The sequence below is a fragment of the Thermobia domestica genome, chromosome 1 (assembly GCF_964235325.1).
Source record: "Thermobia domestica chromosome 1, izTheDome1.hap1.1, whole genome shotgun sequence".
Taxonomy (NCBI): domain Eukaryota; kingdom Metazoa; phylum Arthropoda; class Insecta; order Zygentoma; family Lepismatidae; genus Thermobia; species Thermobia domestica.
The window spans coordinates 121,732,326-121,751,094 of NC_137454.1; the positions used below are offsets into that span (position 1 = coordinate 121,732,326).

The 18,769-nt window shown below is 36.4% G+C and overlaps 1 protein-coding gene across 3 annotated transcripts in view; it reads right to left on the reverse strand.

Annotated features, from left to right (window-relative positions):
• Window positions 1-18,769, reverse strand: part of Brr2 (U5 small nuclear ribonucleoprotein l(3)72Ab) — an 88,913-nt gene that overhangs the window by 58,233 nt on the left and 11,911 nt on the right. For all 3 annotated transcript variants that reach the window (XM_081762820.1, XM_081762836.1, XM_081762827.1), the window contains exons 4-10: window positions 15,585-15,756; window positions 13,461-13,653; window positions 10,575-10,726; window positions 6,616-6,862; window positions 5,440-5,763; window positions 958-1,151; window positions 398-553 (exon numbers count right to left, since the gene is read on the reverse strand). In XM_081762820.1, the coding sequence (XP_081618946.1) occupies window positions 398-553; window positions 958-1,151; window positions 5,440-5,763; window positions 6,616-6,862; window positions 10,575-10,726; window positions 13,461-13,653; window positions 15,585-15,756 (1,438 nt within the window). The remainder of the gene's footprint in view (window positions 1-397; window positions 554-957; window positions 1,152-5,439; window positions 5,764-6,615; window positions 6,863-10,574; window positions 10,727-13,460; window positions 13,654-15,584; window positions 15,757-18,769) is intronic.

An 18,769-nucleotide genomic window follows, 5' to 3' on the forward strand; every position in this document is an offset into this window, starting at 1 on the left:
ATTAAATAAAAATAAATTCTGACCAAACTAATCTGTGTCACAGTCATGTACAGTTACAGAGAATATGTGTCTGATGATATATTGCCAGAATTGTCACAAACATTAGTAGCAGTATCTGTGTTTTGGTCAGAATCTTCAGTATTTTTATGTAAGTTAAGCTTCTTGCACCATACTTTAAAGTTGAACATTATTCTTCCTATAGAAAAATATCATAACTTGCACAAACCTGAAAAATGTAAACAACAAGCAAGAGCACAAGAGTTCTCCGTAAGTATCATGAAAAGTCTGCTCGAGTATAAACGGATAGTGTCTAATCTAACAAGAAAACATTCTTACAAATTAAGCAAAGGTAATGAGCTAAATGTCGAAACTTTCTATAAATACACCAAATACTTACTTTCCCGAAACTTCCAACCATCTCCTGTACCAAGGATCTCATTGGTGCGACATAGATTATCTTAAACTCATCAGCATTAATTGTCCCATCGGCATTTATGTGTTTTCCAATTTCTCGCATCATACAAAGAAGAGCAACATTGGTTTTTCCTGCTCCCTACAATATTAAAAAGAAATAAATAAATTTATAAACAATACATCCAGTGTCTAATACAACGTTAACATATTTTGATACAACTTAGAGGGGTTGTCAAGCAATAAAACTTACATACACAGTGATATAATAGAAAAATAGGTTTCGGTTCGAAAATAACCACAAAAAACATTCAAAATATACAGAACACTTGGGTAGATAACATGTTCATCTTTGATGTGCATGGTTGCTAGTGTAAACTCAGTGAAGGGTCATTTCCCGAATCAAGTTTTCTTCTTCCAAAAATGAAAAATAAATAAACAAATAAATGCAACAAAATTTCTCTTGCACAATTAGTGCCTAACTTTACTTGTGTGGAGTTGGAGTGTGTATATATATATATATGTATACATAAACAAAAATCATACCGTAGGAGCACAAAGAAGAAGATTTTCATCGGAATCCAATGCTGCTTTATACAGACGGCTTTGTATTCGATTCAATGCTTTAAAATCTTCAAACGCTGGTTGAACATATTTTGGTAGTTTGTCCACTGGAATCAAATTCTCATCTGGCGCGTATGGTTTAGGTTTCAATGCAGGGACATGGACTTCTTCATAACCTACAAAAATATAACACAAATTAGGAGATTAATATTCCAACAGTAAACTTCCTTACATAGAGAGGTGACAAATTATTCATATATTTGAAGTAATTAAATGTATTATATACAGGGTTGGCTGGTTTAAACCAGCTGGTTTTTTCAAAAAAACCAACTGGTTTAAACCAAAAAACAAAAATCTTCGCAAAAGTGTAAGTGTGTAAAATCTTGATGAACACACATTTGTGGGTTATCACGTTTCACTCCCGTATATTATTCGTATTATATTCAGACCTAAATTCCCCATTCATTACTCAAAAAGATTATACTACAAAAGCAACTTTTTTTTTTTAAGTTTATAAATGTTTATTTTGTGATTTTTTGTAGTTATTATTATTGTTATGTAATTGCAATCGAAGAAAAATTCTAAATATTGTTTCGTTTCAATGTTTACTATTGATAAAATACATCGAAAATGCCGTACTTTGTGTGTGTGTGTGTGGGGGGGGGGGGGGTCATACAGACCCCACGAAAGGCATTTAGTGAAATAAGTATCTTTGGTATCTAGTTATGTATAAATGAGTCTGAGCCAAAGTGGACTCAAATAATTCGTATCTTTATTCACTTTTCTTATTGATATGCAGATTAAGTCGGTGTATTTCTTTAATTTGGACCAATAAAGGTCGTTGTTAACTAACTTGAACTAAATTAGTTCTTCTGTACTCCGTAGTACTTTGAAATTGTTCATATGTAATTCTGTGTAATGGTTTCACTTGTGCAACTGTTAATCTTTTCGTCCTTCTGAAATGACTCTTGATAGTTATATTAAGAAGCATGTAAAGATCAGTACAACGTATTTTTATCAGGATTCCTTCGTGGTGATTCGGCAGACGTATCGCATTTGAGGCCAATTAGTCCTGGTTCCGAGTTCAAATGGAGGACAATTTCTCTCGGATGTAACTCGAGAAGCGGTTTTTATTCCGCTTTAAGCTTATGTGACCCCTTCCAGCATAACCCAGTTGTTGCATAATAACATCAAGGCGAAACAAACTTATTTCTGTCCATATATGATATGAATATATAGAGCAAATTATTTAAACCATAAAAACCTGGTTTAAACCAAAAAAAAAAAAACGTTTTTTTTTTTTGGTTTTTTTTAATAAAAACCATGGTTTTTGCCAACCCTGATTATATAAAAATAAAACTGATCTTGTTTGTGAATGAATCACAGGAAACCGGCAGAACCGATTGAAATGATTTCTTGGATATTGTTATTACCTACCGCGAACTGAGACTTTATCATGATACTTTGAGTAAAATGCGTATCCTATGGAGGGAATACAAGAAGAAAATTTACGCGAAAAATTGAGTAACTATGGAATTTGGTATATAAACTTCTCATTTAAAATAAGTAGACCCGTGTCCCAGCGTTTCTGAGAATTCCCGTTCTAAAGGGGACATTTGTATAATTTCTTTCTTCACATTGAAATTGATGCTGTCTGTTGTTTGTGACCGTTACTTTGATTAAAGGTATGTCCCAAGATTGATAGCGGTTCACAATTTTATATATATCAGGGATGGCCAAAACTTTCTGGAATCCGAAATTTTTCCGATTTTACTTTCCGAATTCCGGAAAGTAAAAATTCCAGAATTGGCCATCCCTAATATATATATATATATATATATATATATATATATATAGTATCTCACGATCTCACGAGCCTGTCAAGTTAAAAAGATGAAATTTGGTATATAGACCTCCCATCAAAAATAAGGGTACAAGTGCCCCAGGGATATTGAAGATTTCCATTTGAGGAGTTTTTTTTTTCTTTCTTTCTTCTTCACACTGAAAGCGATGTTGTCTGTTATTTGTGATCGTATCACGGTGAAACGGTAGAATAGTTTGAAATGAAGCGTTGCTGCAAGTCAATGTTAAACTATTTGGTCTAGGAATTAATTCGTGCGGTTGGTACGCACACATTGAAGCTGTAGTACAAACACAAAATACATAAATACCTTAAGAAAAATATTGTCCATCGCTAGCCACCACTTTCGCCCATCTGTCAGGCAATGTACGGATTCCGTGGCGAATGAAGTCCTCATCCTTGGAAGCGATCCAGTCAGAGACCCATGTTTCGATATCTTCTGAAGAAGTAAACCGCTGTCCAATCAAATCGTTGTTCATGCAATCGAACAAGTAGTAGTCCGAAGGAGCAACGTCTGGTGAATACGGCGGGTGGGGTAAAACTTCCCATCCGACATTTTCTAAATAGGTTTTGACCGGTTTTGCGACATGTGGGCGAGCGTTATCATGTTGAACAATAAGTTTATCATGTCTGTTCTCCCATTCTGGTCGTGTTCTGGCCAGAGCTTGCTTCAAACGCATTAATTGTCGTCGATAATGTTCTCCATTCATAGTTTCACCCGGTTGCAGCAGCTCATAGTACACCACACCTTTCATATCCCACCATATGCACAGCATAACCTTTGCACAGTGAATATCTCGTTTTGGTTGTGATGGACCTGGTTCACCTGGTTTCACCCAGGCCTTTTTTCGTTTAGGGTTCTCGTAATGGATCCACTTCTCATCACCCGTAATAATTCGATGCAGAAACCCCTTTCTGCTCTGTCGTTGAAGCAGCAATTCGCAAATGGTTTTTCGTCTTTCAACGTCTCTGTCTTTCAATTCATGTGGAACCCAATGTGACATCTTTTGAATCATTCCCATGGCTTTCAAGCGTTTGGAGACTGTTGTTTGATCAACGCCTAATGCTGCTGCAAGTTGTTCCTGCGTTTGACACGAATCCTGCTCGAGCAATGCTGTCAATTCTTCGTCTTGAAATTTTTTTGGCTGTCCAGCTCGCTCTTGGTCTGCCAAGCCGAAATCACCACTTCTAAACCGTGCAAACCACTTCTGACACGTTCGCTCAGCTAGAGCATGGTCACCATACACTTCCACCAAAATACGATGACTTTCAGTCGCACTTTTCTGCATGTTAAAGTAATGCAGCAGGACACCCCGCAAAAACACTTTATCAGGCACAAATTGCGCCATGTTCACTTAACTACAAACTGGTGTTGTTGACGCTTTAATCCACTGCCCTATACTACGAACGATACGCAATGACAGGGGTTTGCAACACATGTGTGGATACACGGAACTGTGGGACGCTCCGTTCGTTGCGCCATCTCTTGTCCACCCGCACGAATTAATTCCTAGACCAAATACATTATCTATTAGGATGAATACTAGGTGAGGTGTTCAATTTTTGTGAATACAAGGGTACATTTTAACTACAAGAACGCCCTATTCATTTTTTAAATATCAACATGATTCATTGATTTTATATTGTGCTTTGCGTAACATCGGAACTTTTAAGGAAACCACTATCGCTAACCCTTTCTCCCAAGGCTTGAGCCTCCACCAGATATTGAACCCGGAATCGGACTTACTAGAAATACGTGTTAACCAATCTACTCCAGAAGAACGAATACATGTAAATAAAGGTAACTTTTAAAAAGGATGGGAAGGTATAAAGAGAATGTCTGGTGTATAAAAATTAAACTCTCTGAAGTAACCTAATATTATTTCGAGAATAAAACTGTAACATACTCTGTCTTGAAAAACGCATACTATACTCAAAATTCAATATATTTTCTTAAAATCTTTCTTTTTGTTTTTACAAGCCATTGGTTCCGTGGGAAACTTGTTTCCATTAAAAATAAAAGTGTGTTTGCAACACAAATTTAATATTACTTTAATTGTACCATGTACTTAAAAACATTATTTTTAATGAAACTTTTGTTGCTATAGTATGTTATTTACATAATGTTTATTTTTATTTGGTAGGCTGTCAAAACCAACATTTCAGAAGAATTACCATCTAAGTCCTCAATTCCTCTTACATCAGTTTAACGTTAGTAAACATTGTTACGACAGTTGTTCGTTAGCAATAACAGCGTTTATTCACATGTGTCGGTGACTAGTACCATTCACTTGATTAAGTCCTGTTCAGACAATAAATCATACTAGGCACAATAATTTATGAAAATGTAGAATTGAAAAACGATCTATCACATTACTATAGTTTTACCTTTCATGGAATATTACTTGGCAATATTTTTACTCCGTGGGAGCCTATCTGCTCAGTAGGTTCTCAAGAAACCTTACGCGCTCTACACAAATAGATAACACCGCCTAGTTTGAGTGTACGATTTTAAAAGAGATAATTATGATTTCTAAAGGCAGAACACTATACGAGTTTGCTTATCAATTATTCTCATAAATGCATTGTAAACAACAGTTTACCTTTTCTCTGTTTCCTGAACGAACCGTCTGGTAGTTGACATCGCTTATTTGCCATAAAGTGTGATCCTTGATTAAATATAAGATCTTCGAGATCTAAGACTTGTCTTGCTCCAGGTACTTGTCCACTATCTTCTCCTGCTTCGTCTGATTGCTCCTTCCGCCTTGCTGCTCGTGCGACAGCACTCTCATCCCCTCCGTCTTCTTCTTTTCCTGTGTCCAGCTGACGAAGAATCTTCGCCAACGAGGCATCCTCGTTCATTTTGTCTCGAATGCGCTGTCGTTCCGCTTCACTCTGAGATGATGCCAGCAATGTGCAGTACAAGACTTAAAAACGAAAGAAAAAATTAAATTAGGATTTTCCCCTGAACTTTTAGGGAAATGTACAGGTTCGAAAACAAATATATATATATATATATATATATATTCACTCTGAGATATAAAATTGACTGATGTGGTTATAATTAAAGATATAATTTGATGCGTATTTGTATATTGTATTTACAGGTGTATAGGACGTGATTTTTTATACGTCGACACAGAAATTTTTATTATTATAACTTCAGTAAGTTGACGCCTTCCTTGTTTCCTTACGGTGTGCAACAGCATTCCACCTACGTACAGTTCAATGACTCAGAAAAAATAGTTTGGATACAATACCTTACTTATCGCTTCATGGTATGTACGCTTTTCTTTGGACGCACATATTCTGTAGACCTTCCCAGGCATGCGTGCGATTCTACATGGAGGTTCCTTGCTAAAATATCATTTTTACATTTAAAAATGTGCAGATAAAATATTTTCCCTCAACACCGAATACAGAAAATAGAGGTGCGTATTATATGCTATTAAATACAGTATTCTGTATTTTTTTTAACTTACTTATTGCATCTAAATTGTACTGTAATTACAATATACTGTTTTTGCCGGAACATTGTAATGCAATTACAGTATAATTAAGATGCAGTAAATTTATTTTTTGCAAACGAGACAAATTTTGAGAATCATATTAATTACTTTTAATATAAAGCTCATGAAATACAGATGAACTGAACTATAAAACAGTTAATTATTGCCCACGTTGCTACTACAAGCATGACTAAAAGTTCGGAGATCTCTCTATTGCTCTCCTCTATACTAAATAATAATAATAATAATAAAAGAAATCAGCAGACTTACTCATTTGTCTATGTTTCTTCAATAATTTAATAAACTCAAAACAATCATAGCCCAAGAGGAGCACAAGTTGATTTTCGCAATCTCTGTCGTCTCCAGCGTTCCTAAGAACTTCCAACACCTCAGCTGCTTTGGCCTGCGAAACCATTGCATCGTCATAGTACTTGGACAAACATCTTTGCAACCAATAAGCGTCAATATCCAATGGATGAAGAGGTTTTTCCTTCTTCATTTCTTCCGCTCCACCCAACTGTAAAAACAACACATTAAAAGATAACTGTAAATCGTACAAGAAATGCTATAAGCTACTTACTCCATAATATGATAATAATCGTTGAAAGATGGTATAAAATACATAAATTCAAATGTGATTCTTACCTTGCATCAAGAAAGTTTTGTAATTCAGTCAGAGTGTTCGCTGACACTTTTACGGATGATATCTAAAAATTGCTAAACTGTATACATGTATTAAGATTCATCCTTTCATGTGAAACCCTCTGAGTGAAAATTAGATAACTTCACTCTTCAAAACTACAACGCAATTTGCTCTTGAGAAACGTAGTTCTTTATCTTTCCTCGAGTAAAACTGAAACGAAATTCAGGTAACTGTTATTCACTTTCTACAACTGAATCGAAATGGGCTTATTGGAAAAAGTATGTTGTACAGATTTAAATATTTGTTTATCCTCTGCATTTCTACGTAACTGTAAATAACTCTTTGTTGGCTGTAGAATTAATGAACAGAAATATGTGGAGAATACACAACTGATATGAAACTTATATTTTACAAATGACATCTATGTGATGGAGAATAAAAGAAAAACGGCCTTGGTAATGAACTAGTTTTTATATTAAAAACCAAACCACTTGGCATAACAGCCCACTTGAGGGCCTGAGCCGTTCCAACGCCATCTGTCAGCGACCGTCTGATATGTCCAACCTAGCGACCAGCACGTGGTCAGCGCGCTGCGCGACCTGTCACTGACCGGCGTATCGAGAGCTCTCTACACCTAGTAGCCGTCACATCTTTCATTCATGTGACTCCCCAGTTTGCCTCACGACGCTGGGTGGACGCTGAAAATTGGGAAGCACCAGCCTGGAATCGAACCCGAGATCATGTGGACGTGAGTCCAACACTCTAACCATTAGACTACAGTGTACCCAGTTTTTTATACTGGTTATATATACACTTGAACTGTCTGACTGAAGCACCCCCAAAAAAAAAATCATGATGAGACTTTGTGATTATAGTACATTATCACACAATAATTAACTATTATTTAAATAATAATAATAATACAATTTAGATTTCTTTTCCTTTTAACAGCAAACCTAAATTGAAAAGTGTGTTAGTGTTTCCTACTAGCCTTCCAACTTTCATCAGTGGACGTGAATCTTTGACCAATACATGCTGATTTTATCAATATCCCAAGAAACAATCAAAGCTGAAACAAACGAGAAAGGGAATATTACCACTATCTGGAGAAATTATTAACTAACAATGTATGCCGTAAGGAGCCTGCAGTTCAACACCCCCTGCAATGTAATCACTAGCTTTTCCAAACACATCAGTTCAAGTGGTATAAGTGGCTGAGCACTGATCTCAAAAGAGGTAGAATGTATAGTTGTTTAGGGAACGAACTGGGAAGCACAGTGGTTTACGCACAGACATCGTAAGCCCGAAGACCTGGGTTTAATCCTCAATCCAATCGTGCATATTTTTGTACTTTGTGTGTCATGATTCATATTTGCAGAGGAATTGGCGATACAAAATCAGTTATTTCCACTATTTATCAAATACTAGTTGAAGTATCCGGTCCTCGCACGGGAATAGGTTTGTAGAAAACATTTGAACCCGCTTTCCCCATTAGAATGTGCATTTAAATAAATAAAATTATAAAAACTCAGCTCCACGCAAGTGCTAAGCATGTTCAAAAATTCAACCGTTATTTATACCTAGATATTAATGAAGGAGGAAACAATCGATTGTTTAACATACTAGATCTTCTGTAGACGTGAATTCTATAACGCACAAAGAGTGGAAAAGTGACTGACTGGACCGGAGCTCAAACCCGAAACATTTTAATGAAAGTATAATAGTAAAAACATGGCGACTAAAGTGCTAACTATTTTTAAAATGTATTTTAAGCGGTTCAACTAGTTTCCTTATTTTTCCATTTTACGAAAACAAAAAGGGGAAATCAAAATATTATAGAAAGTGCCTCTTAGAAGCGGGATTTTCGAAAATGATATCAACTACTCAAGTTACCGAGTCACGTACAGCGAACTTAGGGAGTTCCTGAGATACTCTATATTCGGAATAAATTTTGAGCTCCTTTTCTCCTTAGGAGACATATTTTAATCAAAATGACATGCTAAAAATATGGCTCATGGTAGGCACTAACTATATTCCGAAACTCATTTCAAACGATTCAAAGCGGACAAACAAACAAATATTCAGCTTTATATTAAATATACAGGGTGATTCTTTAGAGGGCTTACAACTTCAATCAGTTATAATTCTTTATTGGAACCACATACTGATTTGGTTTATATGTCATTATACTGCAAAACACTTCAAGTTTTTTTGTGACAAATCCATTATGGCTCAATGTGTGTACCTGCGGTCATCCTGGACACATCCCAACGAAAGTCGATTTCCTGCCAAACAGTAGCCAGCTTTTCAGGGCTAACGTCCGCGATGGTTGTCGTGATGCGATGTTTTAGTTCATTATCAGGTAGGGGAGGGGTGTACATCTTGTCTTTCACATCCCCCAAAGAAAGAAGTCAAGTGGCATGTAATCTGGAGACCATGGCGCAGGCAATTGGTCCATCACGACCTATTCAATTATCTGGAAAAAGGCTGATCAAGAAATTTCCTTATGTATATCAAGTAGTGCGGCGGGGCGCCATCTTGTTGCCACCATAAGCGGCCATCGTGGTCTTCATCTAACGGTAGAACAAGGAAGTTCTGGAGTATATCAAAATAGGCGATGCTGGTGATGGTGCTCTCAGCAAAGAAGAATGGTCCATACACCTTTGCTCTGGAAACAACGCAAAACACATTCACTCTGAGGCTGTCACGAACCAGCTCCACACGTGCATGTGGATTTTCGGTGCCTCAAATACGACAGCTGTGTATGTTGACTCGGCCGGAAAGGTGAAAAGTTGATTCGTCACTGAATACCACATTGTTCAAGAATGACTCATCACCACTAATGCGATCCAACATGCTAACACAGAATTCATGTCGGGTATGTTTATTCGCTTCATTCAGTGCTTGAACCAAGGACAGTCTGTATGGCTTCATGGACCAACGTCTCAGCAATACACGCCAAAAAGTGGTCTGAGGGATACTAGTTTCTTGTGATGCACCTCGTGTAGATTTTCGAGGACTGCGGAAAAAAACTCTCCCTAACTGCTTCCACCATATCGTCAGTCACGGGCGAGCGCCCTGGAGCCTTTGTGTGTTGCATAGAACAACCTGTTTTAACAAATGCCTGGTGCCATTTGTACACTGTTGGTCTGCTGGTTGGTTCCTTGCCGTATTGTGTGCGAAACTTACGCTGTACACTTGTTGCTGACTGCGTTTCTTCAAACCAAAGCACGCACTTAGCTCTTTCCGCACCACTGAAAGTTTCCATTTTCAACGACTGACCGATGGCGTCGTGTGTGGTCAACTTTGCAACTACTCACTACGTAAGTCAAACTTGAAGTGTTTTGCAGTATAATGACATATAAACCAAGTCTGTGTGTGGTCCCAATAAAAAATTATAACTGATTGAAGTTGTAAACCCTATAAAAATCACCCTGTACAGTACATATAATAAGAGTATGGGATTGCTATCGAAAGAAAAAAGATACAACAATATTGCTCCATAACACATTGTGATTTAGAAACGAAGATGAAGTGGAGACCAATCTGTCGATTTAACTGACATATCTAGCATGCATGTACTTACATTTTCAGCATGAATGGCGACATCCAATTTTGCTTCTTCGCCTTCCTCTTCGTCTTCATCCTCTCTCACTTCACCATAAATATCTTCATCATCCTCCTCTTCGGATTCCTCAAACTGAACATTAATTCCGTATGTCTCATCGATATTTTCGTCTGCATTAAAAAAGCAAAAAAGCAAATTTATAATCTAACTTAAAAACTATCTTTTCATTTATACGAAGATAAGTGAATATATAAGTAGCAAAATGATGTAGAAAGAAAGATGTAAAGGTTTACCTGATGAAATTGCGTTTATTTCTCCACGTAATCATCATCGTACATTTAGGTACTTGTCCCACAGTTTCACGACTTCCTCGAAGTCAGCAGCGAAGAATGTTCGTTATTGGTGTAGAAGCCAACTGTTAACTTCCTGTAGACCTCTGCCACGCCCTGGAACCGGTGACCACTCAGGTGATTCTTCAGTAGTCCGTAAAGTTAGGAGTCCGGTGACGCCAAATCCAGGCTGAATGGCGGATTGCAGTAATTCCCTCCAGCTCCAAAAACACCTGTATGATCCTATGAATGGCTGACTGTACCTTCGTCAGAGTTCGGTAATACGTAGCTCAGTGACAATGTAACCTGGGGGCAGAAATTCCACGAGTAGCATGCCTTGACTACGCAAAAGACGGTAACCATTACACCTTCCGTGCTTACTGGGCGGCCTTAACTTCTTTGTTTTGAGTAGCGAAAGACATTTCCATTCTAGATTGGCATGCTTTGTTTCCGGTTCAATACGGTGATTGACGATTTCGCCACCAGTGACGATGCAGTTCAGAAACTCACTACCATCTTTTGTACCTCATTGGATATAATAATGACAGAGCCATTCTTAGTGTTGGTCAGAGAGTACTATGTGTTGGTTAGTAACCTTACGGGGAACCCATCATGCACACACTTTGTGAAAATTGAGTTTGTCATGCACAATCCTATACACTGTTCCATGTGAGGAATTTAGCTGTAAAACCATCACATCGATAGTCAGACGTCAATTGGCCCGGATCATCTCTTCTACTTCCCTCAGGGTAGCATCACTGAAATTCTGTCGAACGACCGGAACGATCGCTATCACTGATACCGGGTTCATCAAGCTTGGAATGTTGAAATGAAATGAAATCTTTGAGTTTTACGTCCCACGGTTATGCCGGTTAGGCTAAAGGAGACGGTGATGATGAGAAATGAATGAAATGGTGGAATGAAGAAAGTGGGAGGAAACGGGAGAACCCCGAGAAAACCCACGCACACGGTGTTTGTCCACCACAAAGTTCACTTGGCCGCTTGGAATGTTCTACCTAGTTGTAAACGTCTTTCCTGGAGAAACATCTGTTACGTCAACAGGTACCATTTCCTTGTGTACTTCCTCAGATTTGCCCTGGGCCCACAGAAATCGAATTGCGGCCCGTTGCTCGACACAGTACAATCAGCTAACACATCTGACATCTTACCTACTTGACACTTGAAAGACCCTCCACCGCACAAGACAATGACCACTAGAGCCGTCTACGATAAAGTAGTGCTGCCACCTACGCTTACGCTTGTGGAAAGGATCAGAGCAACGAGTGATATTTATACATCAATTTCACATTCCACCAACTTGAAGATATTTCATTTGCAACTTATATATTTACTTATCCTCGTATGTACACAAATACTGCAATTGAAGAATCGAGTATATTTCAGTGGTCCTCCACCACATTTAAGTAAAATATTTATTAGATATATGTACTCCCATATTTGACGCATAATTAGCTCATGTTGGTTTGGTGTGCATGGTCCGACCGACACACGGCGGAGGTACTGGATTTTCGACGCTGATCCAGAATCATAATTCAAAAGTTATTTGGATTAAGAATTACCGAATTCGGGTCTAGAATAATAGAAATAACAATGGTAGCAGTCGATGTGCTGACATTACATCACCTAACTAAAAGCCCTCTGGTTGATTGTAGTTTTCGATGAGAAAGTTTTACCTATATATAGGGCTTGAAAAATCCATTTGCCTGCTCGCCAGTGGTGAGTACTTTTTTTTACATTTGGTGAGTCAAATCTGGTAAATCAAAAACGTGAATTAAGAGTAAATAGCAGATGTCACTTTTTTTATAACTTGTGAGAAACATACCAATAAACAAAATTAAATAATAGTGTTGATGTTTATTGTGTCGCAAAGTGATTTTTGTTTATTTGTATAAACACTGTGACTGCAAAATGGTCTGGCTAGATTTTTTGGCTGGCGAATGCTTTCAAGCAAGATTTTTCAAGCCCTGCTTATACAAAATTCAGTACGTCAATCGATTTACTTGCTTTAAAAAAAAAAAGACTGGAACTTCATTTTTAAGAATAATGAGTCTAGTTGATTAGCCCACTATCGAAAATGAAAACTTGCAGTTTTATTACCCACCAGTTATGTCCTGTAGGCTAAAGGAGACCGTGATGGTAAGAATGAATAAAATGATGGAATGAAGAAAGTAAAAAGAAACGGGAGAGCCCCAAGAAAAGCCCCCACACGGTGTTTGTCTTACACAAAGCCAAATTAGCGCGAGCTGAAATCGAACGAGAACCCACACACCAAAGTAAAAATACCATTTGTAAAATACAGAAAAGAAACTGAAACATTTTAATACATTTGAGGATGAATATGTAACGAAAGAAAAGAAACTAGGGACAATATTACTCAAGAAGGCTCCAGGGAGGGCCTAAATTATATCTACGCGTATACAAGGATAGTAAAACATGATATCCATATTTCTACATGCAAACAAACTACAACCTTATGAAGTAAATTCATCGGTAAAAACTAAAACTGGACAAATTCTATATGACCATGCGCTTTGTTTAATTTCAACTGAATTACCTGAAATCTGGGTTTTCTCCTCTGCTCCAAAATCTGTAATTTTCTTGCCAAGATTCACAAGCAACGCAAAGCGTTCCTCAGCCAATGGACCAAGCAATGCTTCAGTTTCTCTCTTCTTTTCCCGCTCCTTCAGCTTATCATTCTTCAGAACAGCAAGCACCTCATCAGCTGCACCGCACAGTATATCACGAGGCTGTCAAATAAATCAATAATGACGTTTAACCTGTTTGCTTAAATTTAATTACATGATGCAGAGGAATAGGATGATCATCTTTTGAGTTTATTGATATACACAACAAATTTACTACCACAATAAAATTACCACTATAAAATCACTCGGTTTGAAGCTGACGTCCCGATTACAATTTTACGTTTCAGTATTACAAAGAGCAGCGGTAGTGTAGATAGGGGTGTTTAACTGTCAACTGGGCGACCCAGGTTCGATCCCCAGTTGTTCTCTAGTTCCTTTCTCGTTCCGATGCGGTTCTGAGATTCACCAGCCTCTTTAAAGGGTGTACTTTGAGCAATCTGAGGAAGTAGTATGGTTGTTAGAGCTAGATGCTGATTACATCACCACCATTAACTGCCCAAGACAAGAAATTGTGGAGCCTTTACCTCTATACACAACCCTTGGCCCTTCACTTGTTCCAAAAGGGGCACGATCTTTAACTTTGCATTTATAGTTATTATTACAAAACTCTTTTCTGAATAATCAGCGACTTTTGTACACAGCAAATATAGCACTGACTTATTCACAAAAATTAATACATTCATCAGGTACCCGTGTACTTCTCATGCGAATAATAAAGTAATAAATTGAATTCCGTAAACCCTAGATTTTTTAAAAAAATTAATGGGACAAATTGACGCATTTTTAAATCAAAATTATTAAAAAGATAAATGAAAAACTACATTAACCCTATTGAAATGTGTCTATAAGTTATTATTATTATTATTATTATAGTTTCGGCCACTTATACAAGGTTGACACTCACATAATGATCGTGCACAAGGTTCAAAATTGGAATAATATCTCACCACTTTATCAAGAGGTCTTATTATAATTTGGAATTTTGTACAAAATGTGTTTTGGTCTTCACGAGTGACTTAACCTGGTGAACAAGGTCACAGCACAAATGGCCAAAACCGCTTAAGAAAAAAAAAAAAAACTTACAGACCTAATCAACACAATTAGTTTTTTTTTTTAGATATATTTAAAAATAACTGCAATTTTTAAAATTTGGGGAGCGCGGTGGCTCAGTGGTAGAGCGTTCACCTCCGGTGCTTGGGGTCCCTCCTTTGATCCCAGGTCGCGCCGTGTGGACTTTGTGGTGGACAAACACCGTGCTCGTGGGTTTTCTCGGGGTTCTCCCGTTTCCTCCCACTTTCTTCATTCCACCATTTCATTCATTTCTCATAATCGCCGTCTCCTTTAGCCTAACCGGCATAACCGTGGGACGTAAAATTGAAATATTTCATTTTTTCATTTTATTTCAATTTTTAAAATTTAACGTCCGGCGATTATGGACCGCGAAAATGGGAGAAAACCCACGCACATGGCATTTGTCCACCATAAAGCGAATCTCACGGGAGCTGTGATCGAACCGGAGACCCCACGTACCAGAGATGAGCGCTCTACTACTGAGCCAACCCTAGCTCCATAATTAATTATTCCTACCTTTTCTTGGATGTCGTATAATATGAGCGAATTTTTTTTTTTTTTTTTTTTTTAATTCTTCAGTAAGTTTTGCACAATATTTGCGAGTTATGAGCAAAATATCGAAAAACCTGCTAAATTTACTACCTCTGTACGTTGAAAACCTGCTTAATTTGACCATATAACTATGAACCATATACATATACACATATATTATCCTGTAAGTTAGTTACTTATATAAATTGAATATTCTGTGGTAATAACGGAAAGCTAACATCCATTAGTGCTATTGAAATGAGATACATTTAAAACTTAATACCAGAATCAAGACATCACTATATGCAATACAATACGTATTATATTGGCATTAACTATCAACTAATTTCACAATAAAAAACGTATTAAAAATGTAAGACATGCAATAAAAGATATTACCACTGAAGTATAATATTCTTAAAAACACTTACTTGATCTCCCAAAGCTTCTTGAATAAAACTCAAAAGCACTTCATACGTTTGTCGTGTTTCCTGTGTCTTGGGTCGATACAAGATTCCCACCATCTCATCCACACCTTCGGAAAGAAGTGTAGCACCTTTCATGCGAGCAAAATCATACCTTGCTTCATCTCTTTTCTGCCTCCTGTAATGCAATTTTACATATATAAGTTGCGTAAACAGTTACGCCTCATTTCTATTTATGCACGCAGTACTACATGTATAATAATATTTAGAGATGCAAGGACTCGAAAAAACTGCTTTTTTGGAAAAAAAACTGTTTTTTCTGCTTCGCTTTTTTGCTTGGGAAATTTTGGTCATTTTTGAAAATTTTGCTCTAAACTGATAAAGCAGACTTTGTTTCGCTTCTCTACAACAAAACACTCATTTAATTAGTGGTTGATGCAGATAATAATGTGAAATCTCGAAAATAATGTAACGTACCGGTTTACCGGTAGCGATTACATTATATTAATACCGGTATGCATGTTGATACTCGTTTACTCGTTACATGTTTGATGGCTCCCGTATTGTGTATCTGTGCCAATTTTATTTTATTATTGTTATGTTCGTGTGTTTGTGTTAATTACATAGGTTAGTTGTTGTTAGGTCGGTTTGGCACACCTTGGCAAACCTTTGCTTTCCCTGATATTTCGTAATTATATAGATTTAGGCTATTATTCTATATCTGAGCACACGTTTGACTTGTAAAACCTATATTGTTAGGCGGAATATAATTATGTATAAATAAATTAACCGGTGTCACAATGTGCATTGTGCTGAGGAAGAACTGCATTACGGTAATACAAATATAATTACGATAATAATAACGAAACATTACCAATGCACTTCAAAATCATATTAAATAGTTGAATAGAAGAAGGGGGATTTGTATTACACACTTTATTAATTTGCAAATGGTATTATTATTACTCACCAAGATTTTCAATCCAAAATTCTTGTATTTTTATACTTAATTATCAATAGAGCATTAGGCCTAGCGTTAGGCCTAATAATAATGACAATTCAGTGAAGCTTTAGTGAAGTTTTCTGCTGGGTACTACCAAACTCAACTGATTAATAATATTAGAAGTATTAGGATTATATTTATAAACAGTAAAATCACTAAATTGGGATAAAGCAAACATAATTTTAATGATAGTTGTTGATATACTGATTTTTCTAAATTAATGCAATTAACTATAGTGTGAATTAATAATTATACATAAAATAGGCAATGCACGAGTAGTTAGGTATAGAAGAAGAAGAAGAAGAAAGTAACACACCAGCAGGAAAAGGGGGTGAGAGAACTCGATGTCGAAAATTTAGTATATTACGAAATTATTGGATTTTGTGCCATTAACCTATATACAAAAAGTGATCTGGGAATAACCTTAATAGTCTCTTTCGGTTGCCGAGTTCTCACAAAATTTTTATTTAACCTTTTCTGATCCACCCCCGCTGGTCATTAATGTTTGCAAATCGCCATGATGGAAGCAGACATATAACCTCAGTTTGAGAAGACTGGTGACGGCCGAGATTCCCGGCTTTTGGAGAAGGGAAAGTGGGCTGTTATCGGGCTCCTTAAGACTGTAAGTAATTGTACCTGGCTTCCAGGTAACCTGATTTTTCTTATTTTGAACAATAACATCTTTATGGAGATAAAAGTTCGTCTTCCAAGATGGCGTCGGTGATGTAGGAGTGTATTGTGAAATTCAACAGTTTGAAAATTTTTATAAAAACTAATAACTCTTGGAAGTAATCTTGCGAAAAATGATCAATATAAGTACTATGGATAGCTAAATTTCATTTGCGTTACGCATCTCACTTATCTGCCATAAATGTCTCCACGTTACTATTAATCTTTACAGTCAATTCAAAATTTTGCATGATAGAATGAATCTTAATACGGAATGCATTTAAATATAAGCGAATTTACCCTTATTGCGTATTCGGTACATGTTCTTAGTTACTGTAAACTCACGGTATGATTAGCTTAGCTCCGGAATATTTTATGAAGGTTGATTTCACCTTGTGGCTCTTAGATTTATATGACTGACAAACTAATGAATTGATCCACCACATTAGTATGAATTTTCTTGCATGTTGTAAAAAGAAAAAGTAAATAAATAAAACAATAACGTTCCATATTAGTATTGAGAATATCCTGTCACGTACTGACGTTTCTTATCATCAATCATACCATATGTACATAATTCGCTGTCCATTATTTTTTTTTTCTTTCTTTTCCTTTCTTTTCTTTGTAGTGCATAAATAAAATATTTAATGTGTTGTCCGAGGGCGGGCTAAATGCTTAAGCCATATCTGATATATGCTACAGTTTTAGAACTCAGTTGGAGTTATACAGTAGCAACACAGATTGGAGGACATTGTAGAATATGAGTGACAGTTAGATAATTATGTCTTCAGAAATGGAACGTTCAGTTTTTTTTTCATAGATAATTAAAAAGGGGATGGATGGATCAGTATTTGGTAGATTTTTTTTTTCCTTTTCTTGTCTGTAAAACCAGTCATGATACGAATTTAGTCGAAGAGCAATTATTGTAAAGTTCCGTAGTTGGCTACTCAAGATCAATCCTTGTCTGATATATTGTAACTAATGTACCGATTCGCTGAAACTGTCTTGTGATTATCAAATATATCAATTGAAGTATCGATATGCAACTTTATGAAACTGTTATAAGATACAATTGTCTTAAGTTATTAATCAAACTGGATTTTTTTTTCAAACTTGTCTCCGTTTTGTAATGATAAACCGACCTAAAATAATAAAAATTGTTATCCTAACTTGAGCTTATGATTTCGAATAAACTAATTTGTTAAATAGCAATGTGAACAGTGATATATATAGAGGTTGTAATAATACGGAATCTTACTGCTGGTTTACTGCTTAAGCAAGAACCTAAATGTCATGTTCTAGAACCGAGTCAGTTGTGCGTTATTTCGTTGGAACAAAGCAGTATTACAGAACTTAGTTTTTTTTCTTTTTCTTTATTACCTGTTCAAAATTGGTAAATTATCATAGTGTATAATATTTAGAAATATTCATCACTCTGTTTTATTGGATTTTAAGAATCTTTAACGAAGTGGTAACCCAATTCAGGAATTTTGATTTATTTTCGAGATTTTCTCATTCC